At 48.9% G+C, this 19,097-nt stretch overlaps 1 protein-coding gene across 1 annotated transcript; it reads left to right on the forward strand.

Annotated features, from left to right (window-relative positions):
• The first annotated feature begins 410 nt into the window (after nucleotides 1-410).
• Nucleotides 411-2,590, forward strand: Tex44 (testis expressed 44). The gene has a single exon (XM_028876230.2). The coding sequence runs from the start codon at nucleotides 952-954 to the stop codon at nucleotides 2,497-2,499; it is 1,548 nt and encodes a 515-aa protein (XP_028732063.1). The 5' UTR covers nucleotides 411-951; the 3' UTR covers nucleotides 2,500-2,590.
• The last annotated feature ends 16,507 nt before the right edge of the window (nucleotides 2,591-19,097 follow it).

Below are 19,097 nucleotides of genomic sequence, written 5' to 3' on the forward strand. Positions count from 1 at the left end.
TCAGGAGAGGTGCTGGGGCCCGAGAGGTGGGATGCGATGCTCACTGCTCCTCTCAGCCCCGAGGAGCGAGCGGGGACTATGCCTGGTCTGACAACCAAGGTGAGCACAGCACACAAATGGAGCCTTCCACTCCAACCTCTCCGCTGAGGACGACACCGATGCATGCTAAGCAAGTACTCTACCACTCAGCCACACCTAGCCTCCAGCGACCCTCTTAACACACGGGGTTTCTAGGGGTCAAGCTCTTTCGGGGATCACCCTGGAGTTTGCAGCCCCTGACCTCCCAGCCCAGCTGAGCAGACAGATTATCCGTCATAAGGGTAACTCTAGCACTAAGGACAGTCAGCCTAGATGCCACTCAGGCCCTGTTCTCCATTATTCCTCCCCATTGCTAGAGAAACGGTTCCCAAAGACTGGCTAAATTGGTGTCCTGAGGCGCCAGTGAGGACAGAGAGGGGGGTGGGAGGGGTGATATGAATCCTGACTCTAACCTGGTAGAGCACATCTGTAATCCCAGCTCCTGAGGCAGGAGGATCGGAGTGGGAAGCCAGTCTGAACTACATAGCAAGACACTGCTTCCCACCCCCCAAATGAAAAACCTCACTGATTCCAACTAAATATCACCCTCCCTTCTCATTCCCCAAAGTACTGTCATCACAACTGCTCAGAGCCCTGTGGCTGCACCTGCACCTACCCACACACCTCCGTCGGAAACCTCCATCCTTATCTTTCATTTCCTGCGTACCTGCAATCCTGGCTGCGGATCACCCCCTATATTCAGCCCCCCAGGACAGCCACTTGGTAAGCTCAGGACATTCAGGACCCTTGCTCCACAAGTACCTGTGACATCACCAGCTGCCCACAACCTCCTGTGACCTCACCGCCTGGACAGCTGAGCCTAGCACACCCAAGCCACTCCTTCCCACCCACCACAAGTAGCAGGGGGCATAGATGACCACTGGGCCCTTGGAAGAGGCTGAAGCCACCAGCAGGCCAGTGTATGATCTTCCCGAGGCCTCTGTGGGCAGCGAAGCTGAGGAGAGCTCTGAAAACTTACCCGGAAAGTCTCACAGTCCAGACTACCTGCCTGACGATGAGCCACCAGCAGGCGTCACGGCGACCCTCCTTGAGGAGCAGGATGTAGACCCGGCCTCGGTGGCGACAACCTTCACCGCAGAGCAAGATGAAGATCCAGTCTCCATTGACGCCGACACCTTCATGGGGCAGGATGAAGACCAGGCCTCCTTGCAGACGGCCACCTCCGTGGAGCAATATGTAGACCAGGTGTCCACGCAGATTACTGCTGTCATCGGGCAGGATGAAGACCAGGCCCCTCTGAAGACTGCCACCTCCACGGAACAAGATGAAAACCAGGTGTCCACGCAGATTACCACTGTCAATGGCCAGGATGAAGACCAGGTTTCCACGCCAATCACCACTTCCACGGGACAGGATGGAAATCAGGCCTCCATGCAGATGGCCACCTCCATAGGGCAAGATGTGGAGACAGCCATCTCCATGGATATATCAACTTCTGGGGACAAAGAAGAGAGCCCAGATGCTCCAAGCCATAACCAGGAGCATCCTGAAGAAATCACATCTCTGCTGCCCCAAGAGCCGGGCATCCTGCAAGTGTTTGTGGGCTTCCAGAACCCAGTGTGGGACAGACTGGCTGAAAATAACCGTGCAAGTCGGAGCCGCACGGTTTCCCCAAGTGACTCCCAGCATCAGGCAAAGACACCAGGAAAGCCGAGTGTTCCCGAAGGGCAGCCAGAAATAGCTCCGAATGCTGACCTCCCATCTGCCCTGCCTGAAGATGCCCAGCCTTCTGCGGGAGCTACTGACCCATCCACTATGGATACCAGCAGTCCTGACCTAGAGCCCACGGGTACCAAGTCTGCCGAGCAGGAAGCTGAAGGTTTCAAGGCCTTGAACCCTGAAAGCAAAGCTAGACCCCCAGGGGCGACCAGGGAGGATTTAGCTGATGACTCAACAATCCCGCAGACCCCACCTTCCCTCAGCTCCCCAGCAGGCAGTCCACCTCCCTCTCCAGATCCCTGCCACGTGGCCCTGGGCAGGAACCTTCTAGACCCCAGCCTGTACAGGTCTGACGTGGAGAATGACTACATGCGCTCCATGACCAGCCTGCTGGGCGGCGGTGAGGGCTCCATCAGCTCCCTGGCAGACATCCTGGTGTGGTCAGACACAGCCACGGGCATGGGCTTGGCTGTGGGCTTCCTGGCCTCAGGCCACAGCTCTCCAGCTGACAGGCTACACGATGAGGGTCCCAGCCTGCGCACTGTCTCCAGCATCTTGGGCAGTGCCAGGTCAGCTTTCTCCTCCGGGTTGGTGGCTGGAACTGGCTCAGCCCTGCGCTCAGTCACTCACCTGCTGGAGTCTGTGGAGAGACGAACCGCAGAAGGCATCCGTTCAGCTATGCGCTACCTGGTCAACCACTTCACCTCACACTGGGCCCGCACTGCCCCCAACAGTGACTAGACCAACAAGTCCCCCGCTCCCTCCCCACCCCTGCACTAGATAGATGACTCCCCAGCCCTTCAGTAAATAACCACAAGCGTTTATTTTCTAAGCTCCGCCCTTATCCATGCAGTGGGACAACGGGGTAAAGGGCAGAAGGGGTCCAAAATGTTCTAGAAATGAGAGTGCTCTTAGGTTGTTCCACCTGGGTCTGGGAGCAAACTGCAGAGACAGAAGAGCTCTGACAGGGCTGAGGAGTGGAGAGGAGTCTGAGATGGGCAAAGCAGCTGTCTTCCCACAGGCAACCTGCCTGTCCCTCAGCCCCATGCCCAGGCTACCTGCTGAGGTTCTGGGGGGCAGTAGAGGGCATTGGGATAGACAGAACTAGATCAGACCTTACAGGAGGACACACACCTGGGTCCCGTGCAACCCTTTGAAGGCTTAGACTCAGACTTCTGGTGTCTCCTGCCCTGGTCCCCTTTCCCTGCCCTCCTTCTCATCTTGGAATAGAGAGAGAAACTCCACCACCAAACACAAACACGCCAATACCAGAAGACATAGGGACACAATGGAATTTACGTAGTACTCCGTGGGACAGGGCTCAGGGAGGGTGAGCAAACCGTCCATTGGACTACGGGGGTGGGAGGATGCTGGGATGGATGTAGGGCCATTAGATTTCAAACGTGCCAACCAGGATGGCTGCCCGCCTCTGGCCCAGATTATTTCCATGATGTTTGCTCTGGCCTCTGCCATCTGCATCTTGGAAAGTATGTACAAGAGCAAGAATGGGGAACATACTCAGGGCCACGTGGCTTAGAAGCCACAGTCACCCTACGACAAGACGCCGCTCAACCCCGCCCCCAGGCCCAGCCTTATACCCAGCCAGGAACCAGCCACCCATCTATTTGAATTTTCGTGTGTCTCCATATGGGGCCCTGGGGATGAACCTAGGCCATTGACTGGTGTTGCTGGAGGGCTTCTCTCCAGGTTCCCCAAGCCCCACAGTCCCACAATCCACTTATAAAATAATCACTCAGACGCTTATATCACTTACAAACTGTATGGCCGTGGCAGGCTTCTGGCTAACTGTTCTTATATCTTAAATTAACCCATTTCTATAAATCTATACCTTGCCACGTGGCTGGTGGCTTACTGGCGTCTTCACATGCTGCTTCTCCTGGCTGTGGCTGCAGTGTCTCTCCCCTCAGCCTTCTGCTTCCCAGAATTCTCCTCTCTCCTTGTCCCACCTACTTCCTGCCTGGTCACTGGCCATCAGTGTTTTATTTATACAGAACAACCCACAGCACTTCCCCTTTTTTCTTTTTTTTAAAAAAGGAAGGTTTTAACTTTAACATGGTAAAATTATATATAACAAAACAATTACCGAGCAAGAATTTTAGTTACAATATTAAAGAAGATGTCCTATCTATCTTATATTTGTGAGTTTAAGGTTTTATATCTAACTTATCTTTTATCATAACTGAGGAAATTACAACTATCTAGTTTTCAACCACATCAAAGACCTGAGAAGGAACATAATGGTACCTGAGAAATGGTAGATGGATGCATGCAACTTTCGGGAATCTTGCAAAAGTAGACCAAGACAGCTGGCAGCCTGGACAGCCACCTAATGTTTCTCAGCATTGTTGGTGCATTCAAATTGGCTACAGGCCTAGAGTATCTGACAGACCATTTTCAGAAGCAGGAATTCTGAAAGACCATCTTACCCTGTCTTGGCAGAGTACAGTGGTCGCTTTCCTTGTGTCCCGCTTGTCCAGAAAGGACAGCATTGCATTTGTACTGTCAGCCATCAAGGCAAGGGCAGTTCTTTGCCCAGTAGGCCATTTTGTGCCAAAAAGACAAACTTCCAAATGGAAATGTCTTAGAAGCCCAACATTCTCTCAGGATCAATTGGTGCAGCCAGGAGCAATTGTGTCTCACATCAACAGAATTCTAAGTTATTTAAATGCCATATTCTCTAGGTCTATGAAGTGTTTGAAGATTACCTATCTATCTGAAATATATCTATGTATACCTAGAAAACTTAACTAACATGGCTACAGATATGATTATCATAGATGACTAATTATTAATCTATTTTTTAATTATCCATTACAATTTTAAATGAGTTACATAAACATAATACCTCAAACAAGAATAGAAATATATATATACACAGTATAACAATATTAACTTCAAGTTTGTATCAATAAACTAAAATCCATACCAATGTAAAACATTTTAAACATAAACTAAAATCTATACCAATGTAAAACATTTTAAACAAGTTGTTCTTTAAAAGTAGGCTAATTAATCTATCCTTTTATCTTATCATCTCTATATCCTCCTATATATCTATATTATATCCCCTTTTCTTTTTTAGAAAGAGATCACATTTATAATCAACCTGTTTTAAATAAAAATATTGGTTTTTTCTGTCCCACACCAGAGGGCTCTTTTGATTTGGGACACAAGAATTAACTAACCATTTTTTTTTTTAAAGCAATATGTCTGGGTTTAGAGGCGGAGTGAGCCAATTCCACCTCTAAAGCCAGCTTGGTATATTTGGGAATTTGGCGTAGCATCTCTTACTACTTCCTGCTGGGGGGGGGCGCTGTATTTTATGGGGATGCAAAGAAAATTTTAGACCTATGGGGTAGTCCGTGAGGCTGTATTGTTTGAACCAGTTGCCTTGAAACCGCTCTGGATGTTGGATCATCTGGGCCATGGTGTCATCGGAGACCTTTCAGGGGGTCTTGGCTGGTGAAACCTGATGTATCTTAATCTGGAACAAATCCACAGCCTCTGGCTTTCTGTGGAAACAAAAGCAGAACCTCTTTTCCAAAGTAACATATCCTTATATCTAAATTTTGAAGTCAAGGCACCTTTAAAATATACATTTTGGCATAACTCAACAGCTTTTGTAATCAAATGTTTTTGTTTAGTTATGAATATCAGAGAGAACATAATCCAGATTCTCTGTGTGGTAGCCATCTTTACGTGGCTTATTTTTTATATTACATTGAGCCTATTGCTTTAAACTGTACCATTCTAAGACTGAAACGGTGTTGTGGCTGCTGGCTCCGCCCACTTCAGCTTCCCAACATGGCAGTGGTACGTTTTCCGCCAGCTCTGGGAGTCATCAAGTCTCAGAAATAGTGGGTCTAAGCTTTTATCAAAGCAGCATGTAGCCCAGAAACCTCTTTTTTTTTTTTTTTCAATACTAGTAAAGACTAAATCTACCACACAGCTTAATGTGCCGCTGGCAGACGCCTCATTTCCGCCATACTGCCGGTCAAACGCACACGCCAGGAACCCACCAGTGTTCAAACCTGCGTTTTGCGGCGTCTAGCTGCCCGTATGAGACAAGAAGCAGGAACCTGGTTTTGGCTCTGTTTAGAATTGGTTATTAAATATTCTCAGGTTTAAGGTGGAAACTCGAGCCGTTGGGCGCCATTTGTTGCTGGAGGGCTTCTCTCCAGGTTCCCCAAGCCCCGCAGTCCCACAATCCACTTATAAAATAATCACTCAGACGCTTATATCACTTACAAACTGTATGGCCGTGGCAGGCTTCTGGCTAACTGTTCTTATATCTTAAATTAACCCATTTCTATAAATCTATACCTTGCCACGTGGCTGGTGGCTTACTGGCGTCTTCACATGCTGCTTCTCCTGGCTGTGGCTGCAGTGTCTCTCCCCTCAGCCTTCTGCTTCCCAGAATTCTCCTCTCTCCTTGTCCCACCTACTTCCTGCCTGGTCACTGGCCATCAGTGTTTTATTTATACAGAACAATATCCACAGCAGACTGGTTTGGCTTTTAGAGTTTTCTGACGCTCATATTTTTTAAAACATTTTTTCCTTTTAAATATGTTTATTTTATGTATATGAGTATTTTACCTGCATGTATGTATATGCACTACATTCATGGAGTGTCCATGGAGGCCAAAAGGTGTTAGATTCCCCACCTCCCAAACTGAAACTACGAAGGGTTTTGAGTCACCATATGGGTGCTGGGAATCAAATCTGGGTCCTCTGCAAGAGTAGATCTCAAATATTATTAAGGACGTAATAATAATCTTCCCAGAAGAGAAGCTACAAATGGCGAGAATTATTTTCTGGAGAAGAATCTAAGTACACCAAGCTTTTTTGTCTGTCTACTTTATTCCTCTGGGATAAAATCCTGTCCACACAGCTTCAGTTCTGTTCTCATGCCTAGCTCCTTTCTTGCCTGATTTCTCTCTACATTTATCTGCTGTCCCCTCTAAGTTCTATCTTAATTCTCTCATCTTAGTTTTGCCCCATCTTGGTCTTTCTCATCTCGTTCTTACTCATCTGGCTCTTCCTCATCTTCCATCTTGTCCTCTAATTCTCTATCTAATTCTTCAGTCAAAATCCTCTACAGTCAAAATCCTCCTCAGTCTCTGAGGTTTACAGTTCTATACCCATGCAATAGCAGTGCTCTAGCCAAAGCAAGGTCACCAGGCTTGAATTCTTACAGGGTCAAAAAGGCAGACAAGAGTTTTCCTCAGGCAGTGACTATTGGGCTTTCTTTTACAACCCAAAAGGGGAGTGGTAAAGGAGGTCAACTAAGAGCTAAAATCGGTTAAGATATCAGAAAAAGGGAATTTATGTGCTCAAACTACATTCCTAGAGGTGGTTAAGGAAATGTTAGAAGTCTATACTGTCAATATAAATACCACCACTAAGGTTATATAAGATAGGAGGGTCTGAGCTTAATATACCTTAATTCAGGAGATCATTTGGCTTGGATGCTGGATAGGTATTTCAGATAAAATACACTGTTATGAGTTGTTGGAAGCATACACAGCATACAAGAAAATCATTGCAGGAATCAGCTAATATACATACAAAAACTAAAATATCACCAAGACTTCTTAAGCCATGGCTTGACCTTCAGAAAAGTCCTTGACCTTTCCAAGTAGTAGCTTTTGTGATAGTAGCTGAATTCCATTACGTTTTCCTGTGGCTTGCAGTAAGCAGATAGTGCTCTTAACCAATGAGCCATCTCTCTGGTCCCTTCCCACTGGGAAGCTGCCACCTGCTGAAGGAGCAGCTGAACTGTCCCATGTCATGAAAACAAGGAATTTGGGATATGGAGACTGTTCACTCAGACCTCAGTAAGGGGGCCTCCCAGAGGAACAACTGAGTCAGACCTTAAGAGTGAAAAATGGAAGCCGGGCAGTGGTGGCGCACGCCTTTAATCCCAGCACTCAGGAGCCAGAGGCAGGCAGATCTCTGTGAGTTCAAGGCCCGCCTGGGCTACAGAGTGAGTCTCAGGACAGCCAGGCTACACAGAGAAACAACCTAGTCTTGACAAAAAACAAAAACAAAACAAACAAACAAAAAAGAATGAAAGACAGGGGGGGGGGGGGCGTTTGAGAGACGGCTCAGAGGTTAAGAGCACTGGCTGCTCTTCCTAGGGGGGCGGTTGAGAGACGGCTCAGAGGTTAAGAGCACTGGCTGCTCTTCCTAGAGGACCTGAGTTCAATTCCCAGCACCCACATGGTGGCTCACAGCCATCTGGCGCCCTCTTCTGGCCTGCAGGCGTACATGCAGTCAGAACACTATATACATAATAAATATTTTTTTTAAAAAAAGAGTGAGAGATGGTGTCCCCCAGACAGAGGTGGTGAGAACAAAGCTGGAGGGAAGTGAGACAGGTGGTTAGGGTGGGAAGGAGAGCAGGTAGAAAGTGTCAGATAGCGTAACTCACAGTATGGGTGATAAAACTGCCGGAGAGGCCCCCAGCCATGCTTCAATGGTTTAAACAGCCACTGTGAGCCAGGTGCTGCTACTCATAGAAACTGCAAAGATGTCTGAGGTTTATCTTGCCGTGATAAAACACCTTGACCACAAACAGCTTGAGAAGAATCGAGTTCATTTCAGTTTAGAGTCTTTCATGTAAGGACATCCAGGCAGGAACTCAAAGCAGGAACCTGGAGGCAGGAACTGAAGCAGAGTTCACAGAGGAGTGCTGTTTACTGGCTTGTTCCCTAAGGCTAGCCCAGCCTGCTTCTTACACAACCCAGAAACACCTGTGCCAGGTGTGGGTGGTGCCACATCAACCATTAATCAAGAAAAGGCCCCTGCGGACTTGCTTATAAGCCAATCCGATGGAAGTGTGTTCTCAACTGAAGTTCCCTCTTCCTAGATGACCCTAGCTAGCACCAATTGACAGTGGATGAAGCAGTACAGGTGACCTGGACTGAAGGGGACCAAAACCAAACTGGTCAGCATGAATACAGGAATGAGCGATGGGCACTTTTGCCAGGTGTGGGTGTGGCTGTGTGTCTGTCCTCCAGCTGTCTCCCCAGTGTGTCCCCTCTACTCCCCAGCCAGTCTTTACTTGTTCTAGACAAGGGGAGAAGAGAAAATGTGTTCCCATCAGTCCCTGAAGCAGACACTGATGGTTGGTTTGGTAGGCACAAGATTAAAATGCTTGTCCTCTGAGCCAGGCGGGTGGTGGCGCACGCCTTTAATCCCAGCACTCGGGAGGCAGAGACAGATGGATCTCAGTGAGTTTGAGGCCAGCCTGGGCTACAGAGCGAGTTCCAGGTCTGCCAGGGCTGCACAGAGAAACCCTGTCTCGAAAACAAACCAACAAATGCCTGTCCTCTGGACCAGGCGACAGTCAGCCCAGAATCAGAGACCTTCTACTGCACAGCTGTCAGACCCACAGTCAGCCGAGTAACGAGGGGCCTGGCCTTTGGGTCCAGGCTACCTTGGATGCTGGCTCTACTGTGGACCAGCTATGTTGTGGGCCTCAGTCTCCTCACCTGTAAAGGGATCATAGCTCCCTACTGCACTGGGTTGCCATGAGTGAGTCAGTTGTCCGGGGCACACAGTGGAGTCTATATAATGATTAGACACCATGGTGACTCATGACAGCGCTGGTCCTGAGGAGCTGGATACCAGGAACACATACTGCTCGGTCGTAAGTAGGAAGAGGACAGCTGTGGATCAGCAATCGTTTGAGTTGGGCCTTCACTCTTAGAATAGCAAAGGGCCAGCAGAACTGTGCTAATGTGGCTTACAAGAGGGGAGCAACCTGGGGCTTCTCCACAGAGAGATGGTCCAGACCCAGGGAACTCTGGGCCGGCAGCAAAAGGAGATAAAGCCAAGGGAGGAGGGACCATCACAGACTGAGTGGACTGAGAGGCCAGGAGGGAAACCCAAGTCCTGGCAGCTTGAACCAAGCAGTTAGGACATGTGTGGCATCGTTGTCAGGCGGTGGAACCCAAAGGGTTAAGAGAGGCTGAAAGGTCCCCATGACTTGTGTGTTCCCAGGAACACTGAAGTGGACGTACATCCGGGTCCTTTGGCTCCCCTGCAGTCCTTGACACCAGAAATCGCATGCTCGATTCCCTTTTCCACTGTCAAAGTGTCAAAAAGGACATTTGGAAGTCACAGCTATGCAACGAGGGTGTAGCTCATGCTCAGAACAGGGACAAGCTAATGACAAGACTGTTCTGTCTTGCACTGGATTCTGCAGGACCAAGTCCCTAGTTCCTCAGAGTGTGGCAGTCACACTCCATTGGTTTGGGGTCTCAGCCCTTCCCCAGCAACCTCTACTGACGGCCTTAGTCTCCGCTGCCCTACAGACCAGCCCATCTGGTGTCAGCTGCAGACCCCTGGCCGCTCTCTCTCCTGTCCACCGTATTAGGGATTCCACCTAGCAGCTTCCCCAGAATGGAACCGAAGCATCTAGATGCTGGCATACCTGGGGAGAAAACTGGGATAGTACACATGGGATTGGAGACGAACATCCAGCATAGCGGTGCACACCCCCAGACAGGATAATATGGCCAAGAGTGAAACGACAGAGCAAGAAGGACTAAGTGGAAGGCAGGAACTAGAAAAAAAAAAACCCTCCTCCACCCACTGCAAGAGAAAGAGAGGGAGCTGTTGTGAAATTGTTACATTTGTTTATGCTGTGGAACATTTGTTTAATGGTGCAAAGATGTGTTGCATTCTATTAATTTATTTGTTTGTTTGTTTGGTTGGTTTGGTTTTTTGAGACAGGGTTTCTCTGTGTAGCTTTGCACCTGTCCTGGATCTCGCTCTGTAGCCCAGGCTGGCCTCGAACTCACAGAGATCCGTCTGGCTCTGCCTCCCGAGTGCTGGGATTAAAGGTGTGTGCCACACCACCGCCCAGCATGTTGCATTCTTTTATGTTGCATTTGTTTAACTCCGTGAAGCTGTGTTACTGTGCCTGTGTAAAACACCTGATGGTCTCGTAAAGAACTGACTGGCCAATAGCAAGGCAGGAGAGGGATAGGCGGGGCTGCCAGCAGGGAGAAGAAATAGGAGAAATCTAGGCTCAAGAGAAGAGAGAAGGAGCAAGAAGAGGAGGAAGAGAGGAGGATGCCAGAGGCCAGCCACACAGCCACACAGCCAGCCACGGAAGTAAGAAGGAAAGAGAGATTATAGAATAGAGAAAGGTAAAAGCCCAGAGGCAAAAGGTAGATGGAATAATTTAAGAAAAGCTGGTTAGAAACAAACCAAGTGAAGTCCGGGCATTCATAAGTAAGAATAAGTCTCCATGTGTTTATTTGGGAGCTGGGTGGCAGGTCCCCAAAGAGCAAAAAGTAAAAATAAAAACCAACTACAGAGAGGAACTCATAGGACACAGGCAGCAGGGCAAGTGGCCCTGGCCATCCTGGGCATGTGGACTTGAAGGAATCCAACCACACCATGTAATGAAAGAGGGCTTGGGGGGGGGGGTGAGGAGTTGGGGGGGGAGCTCATGCCTTACTCAGGAGGCAAAAGCAGGCGGATCTCTGTGAGTTCGAGGCCAGCCTGGTCTACAGAGCAAGATCCAGGACAGGATCCAAAAGCTATACAGAGAAACCCTGTCTCAAAATAATAAAATAATAATAATAATAATAATAATAATAATAATAATAAGAAGAAGAAGAAGAAGAAGAAGAAGAAAAGAAGAAGAAGAAGAAGCCAAGTACAATGGCCCAGGACTTTAGTTCACGTACTAGGGAGGCAGAGGCAGGTAAAGGCTAGCCAGGTCCACATAGCAAGTTTCAGGCCAGTGAGGGCTACACACACACACACACACACACACACACACACACACACACACACACAGCGAGTCTGTTTCAAAAAAACAAAAGAGAAACCAAAACAAAATGTCATTTCAGCAAGACCAAGGGTCAGCAGGACAGGCCTAGTGTCTGCCTTCCTCATCGATGAAGGACATGCTCCCCCAGCTGCTGGGAAAACTCGCTTGGGGCAGGTCCGGTGGGGAGCGGCCCCGCCTAAGGTCATTGGGAGGCTAGCTGGGGTGAGTGGATCTGCACTGAAGCTTTGACTACCCCCACCCCCTGCCTGCCACTCTTCTTCTCTCCCCCCCCAACCCCTCCCCTGCCCACCAGCTCTTCTCCCCACCCCCTGCCCACCAGCTCTTCTCCCCACCCCCTGCCCACCAGCTCTTCTCCCCCCACCCCTCCCCTGCCCACCAGCTCTTCTCCCCACCCCCCCTGCCCACCACCTCTTCTCCCCCACCCCTCCCCTGCCCACCAGCTCTTCTCCCCACCCCCTGCCCACCAGCTCTTCTCCCCCCACCCCTCCCCTGTCCACCAGCTCTTCTCCCCCACCCCCCCACCCCTCCCCTGCCCACCAGCTCTTCTCCCCACCCCCCTGCCCACCAGCTCTTCTCCCCCCCACCCCTCCCCTGTCCACCAGCTCTTCTCCCCCCACCCCTCCCCTGCCCACCAGCTCTTCTCCCCACCCCCCTGCCCACCAGCTCTTCTCCCCACCACCACCACCACCACTTGGGCTTCACTCCCTTCCTCACAGCAGGGGCCGATGGCCAGTGACACAGTACTTACCACATGGCTCTGAGCTCACACAATGCAAGGGGCCCACACTGTGACCATGGCTGTCATCTCCGTGCAAGAGATGGGTATGTGTACCTCATAAACACAAATGATGGGAAAAACTCAAGCCAGGCTTGGTGACCAAGACAGGAGAATTCTAAGTTGTAGGCCAGCCTGGTCTACAGAGTTAGTTCCAGGGCAGCCAGGGCTACACAGAGAAACCTTGTCTCAAAAACTGTGTGTGTGTGTGTGTGTGTGTGTGTGTGTGTGTGTGTGTGTGTGTGACCAGATACAGTGACACATGGGCACATGTGTTTCATACCCCCACTTGGGAGGCAGAAGCAGACAGACAGACAAATCTCTATGAGTTCCAGGACAGCCAGTGAGACCCTATGGGAAAAAAAAATTTAGGCCAGGCATGGTGGCACACACCTTTGATCCCAGCATTCAGGAGGCAGAGGCAGGTGGATCTCTGTGAGTTCAAGGCTAGCCTGGTGTACATAGTGAGTGAGTTCCAGGACAGCCAAGGCTATGTAGAGAGACCCTGTCTAAAAAAAAAAAGCCAGCTGGAGAGATGGCTCAGCAGATAAAAGTCCTAGCCACACAAGCCAGAGTTTGATCCAGATCTCGTGTAAATTAAGGAGTACGTGTTACCTTTCCGTGTTTAGCTCCAGCCTCACACAGTGCTTCACACCCATGTTTCAGGGGGTCCAGCACTGTTTGATGAACATAGAAATATGCAGGCATAAAGTACGTGCCACACAGATGCAGGGCTATGGATGCACAGTCCCGCCCAGCACTCCTGCTCCAACATGGGACAGGGAGAACTGGGTAGACGCTCCAGAGACCCTGTCTCAGCAAAGTGGGTGGTGAGAACCAAGCCCAAAAAGTTAGCCTCTAATTTCTACATATGTGTGGTGGCACTTGTGAACACACATACACATATATATACACACACACACACACACACACACACACAGAGGCATACTGACATGCACACCTACACACACATACCACAAACACACACACCACACACACACTACTACTACACACATATACTACAAACACACACACATCACACACACACACTACTACACACACACATACCACAAACACACACATCACACACACTACTACTACACACATATACTACAAACACACACACATCACACACACACACACTACTACTACACACACATACTACAAACACACACATCACACACACACACACACATACACACACCAAATTAACTTTCAAAAATTGAATATCTTGCCACATACACTCCGGTCCTTATTCTTTCTCTTTTTCTTTCTATTTTCTTTAGAGACAGAGTCTCACTACGTAGCCTTCCTTGCCTTGGCCTGGAATCCTATACCAGGTGGCCTCAATCCATCTGTCTTGGCCTCTCAAGTGCTGGGAGTAAAGGTGACACCATGCCCAGCTACTGGCATATTTCTGTAATTCCAGGACCTGGAAGGTGGAGGCAGAACTTCAAGAGTTCAAAGCCAGCCCAAGGGCTGGTAAAATGACTCAGCAAGTAAAGGCTGAGTTTGACCCCTAGGATCCTCCACAGTGAGGATTGACCCCTACAACCTGAGTTTGACCCCTAGGATCCTCCACAGTGAGGATTGACCCCTACAACCTGAGTTTGACCCCTAGGATCCTCCACAGTGAGGATTGACCCCTACAACCTGAGTTTGACCCCTAGGATCCTCCACAGTGAGGGTTGACCCCTACAACCTGAGTTTGACCCCTAGGATCCTCCACAGTGAGGTTGACCCCTACAACCCGAGTTTGACCCCTAGGATCCTCCACAGAAGAACCAACTCTCACAAGCTGTCTCCCAACGTACACGAAAACACAAACACACACTAAAATAATGAATTTAAAATTTATAAAAATAAATCCAGCCTAGGCTACATAATGAGATCCTATTTTTAATAATAAGAATAAGAATAGAGCCAAGGAAGTGGCTTAATAAAGTGTTTTCCACACAAATTTGAGGACTTGAATTCAGACTCCCATGTAAAAGAACACTCGGAACACAGAGGCTAGCAAATCTCTGTGAGTTCAAGGCCAGCCTGGTCTACAGAGTGAGTTCCAGGACACCCAAGGCTGCATAGAGAAACCCTGTCTCAAAACAAAACAAAAAAGAAGAAGAAGAATTGGAAGTTTAGGCTAGGAAGTTCACGCATGCCTGAACACACGCACAAACACCGTAATAATAATCTAAAATGGACATGTTTTTAAATACACCTTTAATTATTGCACTGCTCCTCTCCTGCTCAGGGAGAAGCCGGTTCTCAGGCTTGCTGCTCTGAAGCTTCTGGAGAATGCAGCTCGCGCCCTCTGCTGGAGAGATGGCAGCCCTGCTCCATACCTGTAGGGTCCAGACCCAATCCTCCACACTGGAAAGAAGCGGGATGGAGGGGGTGGGGGTGGGGGGGCAGATGTTGAGTCTAGGCTGAGATAGCCCGGTTAACAGGTTCAGGCTGGAAATTACCTCTAGGAAGATGCTAGGCATAAGAAGACACAGGGAGGGGCTGTAGAGATGGCTCAGAGGTTAAGAGCACTGTCTGCTCTTCCAAAGGTTCTGAGTTCAATTCCCAGCAACCACATGGTGACTCACAACCATCTGTAATGAGATCTGGTGCCCTCTTCTGGCCTGTAGGCAGACATGCCGAACATTGCAGACATGCTGAACATTGTACACATAATAAAGCGAACATTGTACACATAATAAATAAATAAATCTTAAAGAAGAAGACACACAGGGAGGCCTGCAGAGATGCTCAACAGTTGAGCACTGGCTGCTCTTCCTGAGGACCAAGGTTCAATTCCCAACACTCACATCGCAGCTTAAAACCATCTGTAACTCCAGACCTTTCCTGGCCCCTCAGGCACCAGGTACACATGTATTACACAGACATGCAGACAAAACACCTGTACATTTTTTTTTTTTTTTTAAGAGACAGAGGGTCACAGACTATCCAACAGGAGTCATGATAGCTGAACAGCTAAAGTTCTTGGTGCTCAGAGACACAAACACCAAGGTCAGAGTCTTTCAAGCAAGGGCCAGCCAGGCCAAGGTATGGGACCTGGTACAGGAGCCAGGGCAGGCAGCATCCTTGAACCCAGGCCTAAAAGCAAGCAGAGTCCTGAGTCAGTAAAAACAGTGGTCCTAGAACAGGGTTTTCACGTCTCCTGATTTAATTTTCTTCAACTGTGAGATGGACCCTGCACGGGCTAGTTTTATGTCAATGATACAATCCAGAGTCATCTGAGAAATGGGACTCTCAATTGAGAAAATGCCTCCACAAGATTGGGCTGTAGGCAAGCCTGTGGGGCATTTTCTTAGTGATGGATGACAAGAGAGCCCAGCCCATTGTGGGTGGTGCCATCCCTGGGCTGGTGGTCCTGGGCTCTATAAGAAAGCAGCCTGAGCAAGCTATGGGGAGCAAATCAGTGAGCAGCACCCCTCCATGGCCTCTCCATCAGCTCCTGCCTCCAGGTTCCTGCTTGCTTGGGTCCTCTTGTGACTTCTTTCAATGACAGACTATGATGTGGAAGTGTGAGCCAAATAAACCCTTTCTTCCCCAAGATGTTTTTGGTCATGGTGTCTCATCATGGCAATAGGAACCTAGACAAACGTCCCTTTTACCTCACTGAGGTACTCTGATTAATAATGAATATTTTGCCTGGTGTGTTGTGGCTCACACTTTTAATCTCAGGACTCAGGAGGCAGAGGCAGGTGGATCGCTGAGTTCGAGTCCAGTCTGGTCTACAGTTCCAGGACAGCCAAGGCTACACAGACAAACCCTGTCTCAGAAAATTAATTAGTTAATTAAGTAACATTCTAGATATGAGTGTGATAGCGTACCCTGAGAATCACAGCACTCAGGAGGTAGAGACAAAAGGATCAAAATCTCAAGGCTATCCTCGGCTATACCACAGCAAGCTCAAGGCCACCTGGGCTCCACGCAACGCTTCCTCAAAAACAGCACATCAGCGACTGCGTGGTTCTGTAGATGAAGCACATCAGGACTGTGTGGTTCTGTGGATGAAGCACATCAGGACTGCACGGTTCTGTGGATGAAGGCACATCAGGACTGTGTGGTTCTGTGGATGAAGGCACATCAGGACTGTGTGGTTCTGTGGATGAAGTACATCAGGACTGCCTGGTTCTGTGGATGAAGGCACATCAGAACTGCACAGTTCTGTGGATGAAGGTACTTACCAAACACAGCTGAGAAAACCTGAGTTGGATCTCTGGAACCCACATTAAAAAGCCAGATGTGGGCTGGAGAGATGGCTCCAAGGTTAAGAGCACTGACTACTCTTCCAGAGGTCCTGAGTTCAATTCCCAGCACCCACATGGTGGCTCACAACCATCTGTAATGAGATCTGGCGCCTTCTTCTGTATACATAATAAGTAAATAAATCTTTTTTAAAAAAAAAAAAAAAAAAAGCCAGATGTAGCAGGGCTTGGTTACGTAAGCCTTTAATCCCAGCACTTGGGAGGCAGAAGCAGGAGGATCACTGTGAGTTCAAGGCCAGCCTGGTTTACAGAGTGAGTTCAGAACAGCCAAAGCTACATAGAGAAACCCTGTCTCTAAAAAGAAGCCGGGGAGGGGGTGAGGGGTGGGGGTACAGATGAGATAGTTCAGCATCTGAAGGCTGTGTGCTGCCAAACCTGAAGATCTGAGTTCAAGCCCCAGGGTCCACAAGGTGGAAGGAGAAAACCAACCTTCATAAATTGTCCTATGATTTTCACACATGCACCACGGTAGACATGCACACACATGTGTGCACAGTAATAATTATTATTATTATTTTCAAAACAGGATTTCTCTGTATAGCCTTGGCTGTCCTGGATCTCCATCTGTAGACTAGGCTGGCTTTGAACTCACAGAGATCTGCCTGCCTCTGCCTCCTGAGTGCTGGGATTAAAGGCATGTGCCACCACCGACCAGCTTAAATTTTTACTTTTAAAAACACAGACATGCACAAAGCCAAAATTAAAACATAAAAATATCCAACACAGTAAAGTTAAAATTTTCCAGAAATGTAATCTCCAGACTTAAATGGTATGGGCATTTGGAGGTGGGGCTTTGGACAAGTACTGGGATTCAATAAGGTAACAGTGGTCTTACTGTAACTTATTTAATTAGAGATAAGGTCTCATCGTAAAGCCCTGGCTGACCTGGAACTTGCTGTAGAGACCAGGCTGGCCTTGAACTCAGAGATCTGCCTGACTCTGCCTTCTGTGAGTTGGAACCAAAGGTGTGTGTAACCACTTCCAGCCTTTTTTTTTTTAGGGTGGGCCGCTTTGTAAGGGAAGGGGGACCTGAGCTAGTTTGCTTGCTATCAAGCGAAGTACTGTGCTTCACATCTCGGTGAAGCAAGCAGGCCCCTGTCAGATACAGGCCCCTTGGACATCCCAGTCTCTAGAACTGTGAGCTAAACAGATGTCTATCTTTACAGACTCCCTAGTCTCAGGTGGAAGAACAGAAAACAGGCTGAAACAGTATTAACAGTGGTGAATTCTGGGACTTGGGCAGCTAAGGCGGGAAACACTAGAGTTCAAGACTACCTCGGTCTACATAGCAAGTTCCAGACCAGCCTGAGCTGCAGAGGCTCTCTCAGAGAACAGACAAAACAACAAAGCCTTCTGGAGTGTCCTGTGCTGTGTGTCTGTCAGGAGTCTCTTCACTGCACACGACAGAGCTCAAGGTGAGGTTCTTTGGGCACAAACAGGATTGATGAGTTGTGTTAGGAAGAACCAGGGAAGAAATGACTGCGGAAACACCTGATGTCCACCATCCTTCTCACAGCTTAGATCTCTCCCCTCCCACCACACTCCGCCTTTCCTGCGAACAGTGAACCTGGTCTAGGTCCCCACTGCACACAGGTGGAACTCTACCCTTCATACGGCCTCATTAAATAGTCTTCTGCCGACAAAAGTCACCTTTCCCACAAACACTGCCAGGGCCCCAGATGGGACCCGATGTTTGCCCAAGGCCAGACACAGCCCACTCCTGGACTCTAGAGCATGCCCACCACACCCACAAGCTTGTGAGTGCCCTGCAGCTGCCCCTTGACAGCGTGCTTTGGAAGGAGCCAAGACTTTTGGATCTTTTTAAGTCCTCTACCTAACTCCATGAACTAAAGGACTGTTCCTTTGCACGTGAATTTCATGTCAACCAATGAGGAAATAGGTTGACTAGCAACTTCCTGTATCATATTAGTACCTTTTCCCCCCCAAGACAGGGTTTCTCTGTGTAGCTCTGGCTGTCCTGGAACTCGCTCTGTAGATCATGCTGGTCTGGAACTCACAAGGATCCGCCCTCCTCTGCCTCCGAAGTGCTGGGATTAAAGGCGTGCGCCACCACCGCCTGGGTAATACTAATACTTTTCAAACTGCAGCTTTAGGGGAGAGAAAACATCTTCTCACACATGTCCTCAACCACACCGAACTTGAACAAGACTCACTAGAGCCTGGGAGGGTAACTGGAGGTGAAGGGTATGAGTTTCTGCATCTCACCTCCCAACTGGACTTCCAGTTTCAGTACTTTCTATTCAGCCATGATGTGGAAGAGACATCGTAAGTACAAAGTCCCGTTTCCTAACCCTGGAGCACCTGGCCTGGCTGCTCTGGAGGTGACGGTCACATGCACAAGCGCTTAAGTCAGGCTCAGGAGCGGAGGAGCAAACAGGACTTGGACAAAATGCAGGGAGCAGGGCCCCACGCCTCCTCCCCCAAGGCT

The sequence above is a fragment of the Peromyscus leucopus genome, chromosome 13, assembly GCF_004664715.2.
Source record: "Peromyscus leucopus breed LL Stock chromosome 13, UCI_PerLeu_2.1, whole genome shotgun sequence".
Taxonomy (NCBI): Eukaryota; Metazoa; Chordata; class Mammalia; order Rodentia; family Cricetidae; genus Peromyscus; species Peromyscus leucopus.